Raw genomic sequence first — 11,194 nt, 5'->3', positions numbered from 1 at the left:
AACGGTTAGGTCTAAAGTTAAGATTGAGGCTAAGGTTAACGGTAAGGTTATGGTTAGGATTAACGTTAAAGTAAACGTTGGGGTTAAGGTTAAGGTTAAGGTTAACAATTAATATTTTTTTTTAGAGTTTTACTCATACTTACTTGAAAAATGAAATATTACTCGCTGACCTACAAGTGACCTTGAACATTTGGTTTAAATTTTTTTAAATAATTTGGCTTGAAATACAAAACAGTAAATTTCAAGTGATATTTTATTTTGACCACAGGATTTGGTTTCAGACCACTGAACGCCATACTTCAATAGCTCAGGTCCAGTAGCTTTGTTGTTTTTCGGTTCGATGCCGATTCCGTCGGGTTCACCTCCTCCGCTTGTTTGAGTGCTGCTATGGTAGCACTAATAATCCATGTGTAAGTAAGTATGTTCTGGACAGGTCAATGTCGGCGTGTTTATTCGCCCTGTTCTTGAAATCTGCCGTAGCCTAACTTCCCCCTACATTTTCGGGCGTTTTGATCGGAGATATAGACCATATCTCTCCTACACTCTTCCACTAGTTGAGATCTATCAGAGGTAGAAGATTCGCGGGTAGAGATTTCGCTATAAATTTAAATACTATATGCATTTATTGTAAAATATACTAAGACGTGCGCAAGAAATATGCAAAAACATGCACTAACGTTTGAATGCCATTTTAAAAATAATTTCATGATTCGTAAAGATAACTTAATAGTTTCCATTTAAGGATGTCCAATAAAAACATGCATTTGCATGAGATTCCGAGCCCTAGTCATTCAGTATGCATGTCGCGCCTCCCACAATTGCAACGTCCTCGGTAATCATCGCTGTTATTTTTACTTACGATGTTGTACATACATACATATGTACATATGCAACTCACATTGTGCCCTGTAGTACCGAGAATAGCGAATATGAAGCGCGCATTATTCCGACAAAAGCCTCCAAAGTCAATGGTTTTAAGCCACCAGCTGTAAGCTAGAAATTAGAGAAACTTTTGTAGATACATAATGTAAATATGAAAGATTATGTTAAATTACTACCTGCAAGGGCCTTTGACTTCTGGCTATTATCAGCACAATGCATTTGCGAAACTCTGTGCTGCGTTGCATCCAATTGGTATTATATGCTGCGTTGGCTATATTTAAACTCTTTAAATGCCAATTTGTTGTGTAGAGAATGATTTTGAAATTTAAAAATTTTTGCAAAGATAAGCATTTTAAAAGTATTTCCATTTACCTCGTTCGAGAAAGCGTTACTAAAGTGAAAGGTTAGGTACATCAACGATGTTTGAACGAGCAACAATTGTAGACCTTTAAAAACGAGTGCACCATCATAGTCCTAAAAAAATGCAGGTGGAGATATCAAGAAGCGAGAGAAAGTTTTAATTTTTCTACATACTTTGTTACATTCCATTAAGTAAGTAAATAAAAGTTAAGACTATACAATTTGATATATACACTCACCCACAGCAGTCTAGGCACATCATTTTTCATAATGTATGCAAATTTTTTATAACAATTTTTTTCGGTAATTTTGTTATAAAAATAACTACAGCAAAAAACACATACATTTAATTTCTAAACTTTTTTCAAAGCTCAGAAAAATTCAATAAATATTTACACAAAATTTTCAATTGTGTAATCAGATTTTTTAGGAAAATTTTGTTTATGCAGTTTTATAGTATATTAAATTTAAGTATAATAAAAAAAATATTGCGACGAACTGATAGTTTCCTCCTTTTTGGAAGCCGGTTAATAAAGTGCAAGTTTCAAGTTGCTAAAAAATCCCGTTGTTTATTTTTTTGTCGACAGTGTCACGCAGTTTCTTCCACACAAAGCACTTATGTTTATATCAAAGAAAGTGAAATTATCAATTACCATCCGGATTTTTTAGCAACTCCAAACATGCACTTTATCATACCAACATTTACCGGCACATTTTTTCTAAAAAATCTTATTAGAAAGCCGAAAATGTTCATGCAAATTGGTTCGATTATTCTGAGATTTACACTTATAGATTCTATTTTTAGGTTTTTTTTTGTTGTATGTACAAACTATATTTGTATAAAAAATTTTCGAAAAAAATTAAAATAAAAAACTTTGCATATATTGTCTAAAATGCTCTGTGCCTAGACTTTTGTGGTTCACTGTATATTTTACAGTTTGTGCAGTAGGGACAAAATTTATTTATTTTTTTTTGCTGGTAGCGACGAGGGAGAGCGGTTCACATGTGCAATAAAAAACAGCCCGCAATAACCCAGGGCCTCAGCATAAATCCATAAAAAGCTGTTCTTGTGCCGTTCATAAGAACATCTGTATAGACGGAACATTGATCGAAGTCACAGAGCTTAAATATTTCGTCGAGGACTAAAATCTGAGATAGAAAAACCTCCTAATCCAGTCGAATCAAAGCCAAATTTACAATCGGAGCTTGAGCCCGATTACCACAAAAATGTCAACAAAATTCAAAAGATCAATGAAGACTTGTTTCTATAGAAACAAATTAATTTTTTGTTTATACTTACAGTGACTCACACTTAAAATTTTAATTTATTGCCCAAGCTTTAGCCAAAATATGTATTTAGAAAAATTTGTTAAATTTTTATCAAAATTTCGATCTTGTTAATCCGAATCTTTAAACATTTTTGTGTATGCAGTTTTATAGCCCATACAGTTTTAGTTCCATCGTTATGTTATGTTTTTTTCCTGGGGATTTTTGCGCTTTCTTCCATATAAGCACGAATTTCTTATGAAATGAAATGCGGGTGACCGTTCGCAACAAAGTTTCAAAAAATCAACACCAGTTTTTTTTTAACTGCTCTGGTTCTATAAAAACACCAAAAAAATTGCCACCAAAAAAAAAAAAATTATTAAAAATCAACAAAATTTTTTAGCCGCTTGAAACTTGCACTTCATGCATGGACTATAAAACTGCATACACAAAAATTTTGTAAAGATTTAAATTAAAAACCTCGTAGTTTTGATGAAGGATGATGGAGGATGGTTCCGTGCGCAGAAGTGGAAAACTTTTGACTGCCATTCACCTGGGAGTGGCCAGAAGCGATTCTTGTGCGTACGGTTCAAATCGCAGCTCACAACGTCCGGATATTTATATCCACGTATCCTCTGGGTAGCAACCAAACACCCGTTTGGGAGCGAGCTAAAGTGAGAAGGCGTAAAACTTCGCGTGCGCTGGGTTTGGGTCCCGCCACGTTAAAACCCCGCCCAATGAAAAGAAGCAAACAGTCTCGGATGAGACCCCCTTTTTCTGATGACGACCACGGCAAACGTATAAAGGACTATGATTTAAGGGTATGCACCTGGAATATCCGGACCTTTAATGGGGAAGGTGCCTCTGCCCGGCTGGTTGATGTCCTCGGGAAGACAAAGGCTGACATCACCGCCATCCAAGAAATGCGATGGACGGGGCAAGGTAAAGTAAGCGTGAAGCCTTGCGACGTCTACTACAGTTGCCACGTAAAGGAGCGCAAATTCGGTGTTGGATTCGTGGTAGGAGAGAGACTCCGTCGCCGAGTACTGGCGTTCACCCCGGTGGACGAACGTCTAGCCACAATCCGCATCAAAGCTAGATTCTTCAACATCTCGCTCATCTGCGCCCATGCCCCGACGGAAGAGAAGGATGAGGCGTCCAAGGATCTCTTCTATGAGCGCTTGGAACGTACATATGAGCGCTGCCCCCGACACGATGTCAAAATCGTGCTTGGCGATTTTAATGCCAAGATGGGCAAGGAAGGGATCTTTGGCGCCACTGTCGGAAAATTCAGCCTCCACGACGAAACGTCCGATAACGGACTGAGGCTGATCGACTTCGCCGGGGCCCGAAATATGGTAATATGTAGTACTAGGTTCCAGCATAAGAACATCCACCAAGCTACATGGCTGTCTCCAGATCGAAAAACGAGAAACCAAATCGATCATGTTGTGATAGACGGAAGGCATGCTTCAAGCGTTTTGGACGTACGTACACTCCGAGGGCCAAACATCGACTCGGACCACTATCTTGTTGTAGCCAAGATACGCACCCGCCTCTGTGCAGCAAAAAATGTGCGCCCAACAATGCAAGGAAAGCTTAACGTCGAAAAGCTGCAATCACAACAGACGGCCAATTTATTCGCCACTCGACTCACACACCTGCTCTCTGAGAGCACTCTTCAACAATCCGACGTACGCGAGCAGTGGAACCACATTTCCCGATCATTAAGTACCGCCGCCGAAGAAGTAGTTGGATTTCAGCGAGCCCGAAAGAACAACTGGTACGATGAGGAATGTCAAGAAGCCGCAGAGAAAAAAGATGCCGCCTACAGGGCCACGCTGCGATCGGGCGCAACGCGAGCCATGTGGGACCGTTATAGGGAACTGAAGAAGGAAGCGAGACGTATTTGCCGCAATAAGAAGAGAGAGGCCGAAATACGTGAGTGCGAAGAGCTTGAGATGCTGGCCGACAGGAAGAACGCCCGAAAATTCTACCAGAGGGTTAGGCGACTTACGGAAGGTTTCAAGACCGGGGCGAACTCCTGTAAGAACAACAATGGCGACCTAGTGACCGATGTCCAGAATATACTTAAATTGTGGAGGGAACACTTTTATAACCTACTGAATGGTAGCAGCGCTGAAAGTAGTGAGGAAGACGAACCCGAGTCCCCAGTCGATGATGATGGAGTAGCTGTCCCACCGCCTGACTATGACGAGGTACGAATAGCGATTACGCGGCTGAAAAACAACAAAGCTGCTGGAGCTGACGGCCTGCCAGCCGAGCTATTCAAGTACGGCGGCGAGGAGCTGATGAGGTGCATGCATCAGCTCGTATGCAGAATATGGTCAGATGAACGCATGCCCGACGACTGGAATTTAAGTGTGCTCTGCCCAATCCACAAGAAAGGCGACCCCGCCATACGCGCCAACTACCGCGGAATTAGCCTTCTAAGCATAGGTTACAAGGTCTTATCGAGCGTATTGTGCGAAAGACTGAAGCCCACCGTCAACGAGCTGATTGGACCTTATCAGTGTGGCTTTAGGCCTGGAAAATCCACCATAGATCAGGTATTCACAATACGCCAAATCTTGGAAAAGACCCGCGAGAATAGGATCGACACACACCATCTATTTGTCGATTTCAAAGCCGCTTTCGACAGCACGAAGAGAAGTTGCCTTTATGCCGCGATGTCTGAATTTGGTATCCCCGCGAAACTAATACGGCTGTGTAAAATGACGTTGAGCAATACCACCAGCTCCGTCAGAATAGGGAAGGACCTCTCCGAGCCGTTTGATACCAAACGAGGTTTCAGGCAAGGGGACCCCCTTTCGTGTGATTTCTTTAATCTTATGTTGGAGAAGATAATAAGAGCCGCAGAACTGAACCGCTCAGGCACAATACTTTATAAGAGCGTACAATTGCTGGCGTATGCCGACGACATCGATATTATCGGTAAAAACAAGGGCTACGTCTGTTCTGCCTTCTCGGGATTGGATAGAGAAGCAAAGCGAATGGGTCTGGTGGTGAACGAGGACAAAACGAAGTATCTCCTGTCAGCACACAAACAGTCAGAGCATACGCGTCTTGGCACCCACGTCACTGTTGACAGTTACAAGTTTGAAAAAGTGGACGACTTCGTTTATTTGGGAACCAGCATTAACACCAATAATAATGTCAGCCTTGAAATCCAACGGAGAATCACTCTTGCCAACAAGTGCTACTTTGGGCTGAGTAGGCAATTGAGAAGTAAAGTCCTCTCTCGTCGTACAAAGATCACACTCTATAAGTCACTCATCATGCCTGTGCTGGTGTATGGCGCGGAAGCATGGACAATGAAAGCATCTGATGAGGCGGCTCTTGGAGTTTTCGAGAGAAAGATTCTGCGAAAGATTTACGGACCTTTACGCGTTGGTGATGGCGAATATCGCAGACGATTTAACGATGAGCTGTATGAGCTTTACAACGATATAGACATAGTGCAGCGAATTAAAATTCAGCGGCTCCGCTGGCTTGGCCATGTCGTTCGGATGGACAGAAACGCTCCTGCTCTGAAAATATTCAACGCGGGCCGCGATGCTGGGAACAGAGGAAGAGGAAGGCCTCCTCTGCGTTGGAAAGACCAGGTGGAGAAGGACTTGGCTTCACTTGGCATTTTCAATTGGCGTCAGTTAGCACAGAAGAGAAATGACTGGCGTGCTGTTTTGGACTCGGCCAAAATCGCTTAGGCGGTTACAGCGCCAAATAAGAAGAAGAAGAAGTTTTGATGAAAATTTTATGAATTTTCCTAAATTTTGTATAAAGTTTGTAGCTCTGTTTTATATGGTTTCGGCTAAGGCTTAGAAAAAAATGTTTATAAAAAAATTAACTTGAAAAACGTTGTGAATTAGGGCTGTGCGATTAATTGATTACTCAAAATTTTAATTAATCATAAAGTAAATAACTCAATTATTCGATTAATTGGAAATTATGATTACTCAAAAGTTCAGTTACTCGAGTAATCAAGATTTTTGATTAACCAAAAACAAAAATATTTGAGTAATTTGCTTTATGATTAATCAACATTTCGAGTAAAATGAGTAATCAACATTTCAACTCTTTACATATGCATAAAGTAGTTAAAGTTCCTTGATACTTTGAAAACAACGTTTCTGTTTTCAAAAATTAAAACAAAAATTTTTTTTTCATATACAGAATGTAAAAAAGAAAATAAGCATTTTCCAAAGCAAACTCTTTTAACGAGCAAAATTATTTTTTTTGAGTAATCATATTTCAAGTAACTCGATTAACTATCGTTTTGAGTAATCAAAATCTTGATTACTCGAGTAATTGATTAACCGAATAATTGATTAACCAACTTGCTCGAGTAATCGAATAATCGCACAGCCCTATTGTGAATATTAAAAAAAAATATCAATCCGTGAACAGTTTCGTGAGTCACGTACATACAATAATTTACAAATTGATTTTCATTTTATCCCGCGAAGCTTAAAAGATTGCCTGCCATTGTTTTTACTAATTTCACTATTACAATGCAACGTTTTAAGTTCCAATAACACATATTTGATATAAGCCTTAAGCAAATACTTCAAAGATGTTTGATTTTTAAAAGTTAAAGAAGCAAAAGGCCTTCTTCTCCTTATAGGACATAAGAGCCCTTCTGGAAGGCCCTCCATGGGCGAAAGAAGAAGCCCTTCAATTTGTGCCACTCCATACAAAATAGAAAGGAGAAAGGAATGTAGAGTGGACGGCCTCTTGACTCTCAGGAAAGCCTTTCGGAAGGAAAGCCTTTCCTGAAATTATCTACTCGGTTTCTGTACTAGTTTCTCTGGGTGTAGCGACATTTATCGGCCTTTTTGAGTATTCCTTTCACACATGGGGTAGAACCAAACAGAACCAAAGATGCGTAAAGACAAAGGCATAAATGAAGACCTAGGTAATTTTCAAAGGGAATATGTAGATGAAGAAAATGATAAAAGTAAAAATTAAGATAAATATAAAGAAATAGATGAGGTTGAGAATACCGATAAAAGTAGAGATGAAGATAGAGGAAGAAAGATTAAAATAAAGGTAGTTATGGAGAAAAGGATATACATAGATAAAAACACAGAGACTCAGTCTGGGAACCATTTTGGTATTTTAGAGATTTTCGGGATTCTCGGGACTTATCGATATAATAATCGATATTTGTATCGGTCTTGTTATCGATTTTGTGATCGATTATTTATGGATTTGGCTATCGATTATTTATCGACTTAGTTATCGATTATTGATCGATTTTGTTATTGACATATTTATTGATTTTGTTATCGATATTTTTATCGTTTTCGCTATCGTTGTTTTGATCGATACCTTTATCGATCGATTTTGCTACCAATGTTATAGATTTTGCTATCGAAATTTCTATAGAATTTGGCATCGATTTTGATATCGATATTTTATCGATTATATTATCGGTATTTTGTCGATTTTTTATCGATTATTTATCGATTTTGTTATTGATAGAAAACAGACAAAAAATATAATCTTCAGCAAAAGCAGATGTATGTATGTATGTACATATGTTTGTATATTGGTGATGAGACAAAATAGATATGTAACGTTAGTTTCACTTCTCCAGTGTGGCCCAAGCGCACTTACTTTTTTGTAATTATAGCGTCCCTACAGTGTTATAGCCTTATTCATTAAAAATAAAGCAGCTTGGCAAAAGGTTTATAATTTGAAAAATGTATGAAAACGTCAATTTATAAAGCTTTTCAAACCTACTTTTTTTTTAAGGAATAAGGCCATTATTATTTATTTTTGTTTTTCTCACCATAGATGAATATACAAGCATCGTTGCTAGTACTATGCAGTATAACATAACATCAATCAAGGACATGGCCGAATAGAGCTCTTCCAAGTCATCACGAAACCTTAAAGAAGCAAATTATATTAAGTTTATTAGGACGGGTCAATTAAAAAAAAATAAAAATCAAAAACAAAGTTTAAAAGTTGCATATAATTCCTTTTAAATTAGTTGTTTTTAAGATGATGACTTTTTTTTTAGCTCCTGACTCATATTTTGGGCAATACATATATATACATATGTATATCTTAAAGTTGAGTAAAATCTTAAATTGACTTAAAACAGTTGCATGTGTAATATCCGGAGCACTAAAATATCATAAACAAGGATATTCGCCACTACTCACATGATGATTTTTATATGACGTTTAATGCATTCCTTGATATTCCTTAAGGCATCTACATCATCCATTTCGGATAAATTTTCCAATTTCTGCTGAAGATCTTTCATCATGGAAGTACCAAACGACATGGAGATCAAAAATGAATTTACATACGCATTATATGAACAAACGCCTACTGGAATCATCCAAAGTGCCTGTAGCAGATAGCAAATTTCGTAAATGGGGCTCTTATGCAGATCGACCATTGGTAAAGCAATGTCATTAATGTAGTCTTTTAGATAAGAGATTGTGGTACATTATATTTTATTATTGCATGAATATGAAATGAATTTTTAAATGCTTAACTCACCGCCATAATTTGAGAGAATTGGTTGGACGCAAACGAAAGTTGAAATGATCACCAGATAACGCAAAGCGTACTTAGAGTAAAGGCGTACTTTTCTAGTAAATTCCTGCAGGTTTTCCACGGCCTGTTCATCATCGTCGTGCTGGCAAAATATTGTAAGTATATACATAAGTTGGATGGGAAAATAAAGTAAGCAAAAATATTTTTTAAGCATATGGGCAAATATCAAGAACTGGGCGATTAAACGCTGACTTTGAAAAATTTTAAATCGATTGCACATAGATAAATTATATATTAAAGAAATTGTTTGTAAAAAACGGTAATTTTCCAGAACTCAAACTTAGCGATATTTCTAGAGGGCGTAGTTTTTATCCGGTTTTAAAGACTTTGAAGGAGCTGCGATTTGAAAGCGTCCAAGAAGAGGAAGAAAACTAGCATACTATTAAATTCAAAGAAAAAAATATTGTATGTTAATTTAGAACTCCATAATACATAGTCAATAGCAACAAAAAAAACGATGTGCGCTTCGGGGACGGTTTTCGTTTTTACGGGAACTATTTTCGATTCTTTTAACAGGGTTTTAATTTCTTTGGATTCGGCTTTCTGAGAATATTTTCGGTTCTTCCGGAACCTTTTCTCGTTTTTTTTTCTTTGGAATCGCGTATCGGTGCTTCTGGAACCGTTTTTCGGGCCTTTTGGATTTTCGGTTTTTTTTTTCAAGAACGGCCCAACTTCACAATTTGGTTGAAGAAAACCCTATCTCAGAATTCGTTTCAAAAGTGCCCTATCTCAAATGAAGATACATTGAAAATATGCTGCGATAGGCTGTTTTTTAATTGGCAGCTAAGATACAGCGTTTTTGAACCGAATTCTGGGATGGGGCGTTTTTCAATCAAATTCTAGAATAGGGCGTCGTTGAAAAATTTTCTGAGATAGGGAGTTTTCGAACTGGCTGCCCCGAGATAGGTCGATGTTACACTCAACCATCGATATGTATCTGTTTTATATTTTCTCTAAAATAGGCGTTAGAAAAATCCAACTCACCTTCAGGTCATAGTACCAATCTTCAATCGTTTTACAGATATCCAAAAATTTTTTTTGTTTAGTTACGACGGCAATAGCACGCACTACTGTTATAGTCAACGTCAAGAGGAGAAAAGAATTGTAAATCGTCTGGCCTAAGTTGCCCCAATTATGGTAGATACCATAAGTTGATGGCAAAATCATTATAGCCGGTACGGAGATGAAAAAGAAAGCGCGCCGACGTTTGGTTTTATCTAAAAAGCCCATGTAGTTATAAATAGCATAATTCCAGTTAAACAGCTCAATAGCATAATCCATTTTGGTTTTTAAGTTTTTTTTTTTTAGTTTGACTATTCAGCAGCGTTCAACGTTTTGAAGCAAAAAAGAAACAAATATGCGTTGAAAAATGAAAAAAATGTCCCTTTTATAGGTCCTAGTAGTGTTTCAAAAATGCGTAATGTGCATAAGATCTCACATGAGTAATAATTTGCGGAATCGATTTAATTACTGTTCTTCTACTGTATTTAGATGTATCAGGTATAATAATTACATATCTTACTTAGATGTGTATGTATGTATGAATGTATGTATATACGTTTATGGTGTATAGTGTCTTACATATCGTCGCTCCATACGACGATGTAGCATATCTCAAATTACTAGCACGTTTCACTATTTGCTTCGAAGAAAGAGTAGCACATTTCAGATTGTAAAGCAACGAAAGCTTAACATGTCAGGACTTTGCAGGTTTAAAGTAAATCATAAAAACATAATTTATATTAAAAAATCAAGTGTTTATTTAATATTTCTGTAATTAAACTATAAAATTCAGACGTTATACATATACCGTTTAGTAATCATTTGCTTTAAAAAAATTGAAATCGCAGATCCATATTGGATGCACAGAATTCAGAAACCGGAACCGGAGATCGAGGTCCTTTAGAGAACCAACCGGTTTGGTTCTTACAAGAACCGAATAACGGGTCTAACGGAACTGAAGCTCGATTCCAAGAGACCCGAAAAACAGATGCAGAAAAAAATTAGAAACAAAATTCGAAAAATATGTTTTCTTCAGGTTTTTTTACGGGCTATCCGATGATGCTATGCGTTTTCAAAAATTTTCCTA

General features: G+C 37.5%; 1 protein-coding gene across 1 annotated transcript; it reads right to left on the bottom strand.

The window, feature by feature from the left end:
* Window positions 1-706: 706 nt before the first annotated feature.
* On the bottom strand, window positions 707-9,205 carry LOC118746989 (odorant receptor 30a-like). The gene is made up of 6 exons (XM_036480983.1): window positions 9,049-9,205; window positions 8,703-8,970; window positions 8,324-8,423; window positions 1,255-1,356; window positions 1,059-1,166; window positions 707-993 (listed from the first exon to the last, which is right to left on the bottom strand). Exons 2-6 carry the CDS (start codon window positions 8,942-8,944, stop codon window positions 895-897), a joined length of 651 nt encoding a protein of 216 aa, XP_036336876.1. The 5' UTR covers window positions 8,945-8,970; window positions 9,049-9,205; the 3' UTR covers window positions 707-894.
* Between the last annotated feature and the right edge of the window lie 1,989 nt (window positions 9,206-11,194).

The sequence above is a fragment of the Rhagoletis pomonella genome, unplaced genomic scaffold (assembly GCF_013731165.1).
Source record: "Rhagoletis pomonella isolate Grant_MI unplaced genomic scaffold, Rhpom_1.0 Rhpom_scaffold_00011, whole genome shotgun sequence".
Taxonomy (NCBI): Eukaryota; Metazoa; Arthropoda; class Insecta; order Diptera; family Tephritidae; genus Rhagoletis; species Rhagoletis pomonella.
This window is presented reverse-complemented; position numbering and strand designations above follow the sequence as displayed.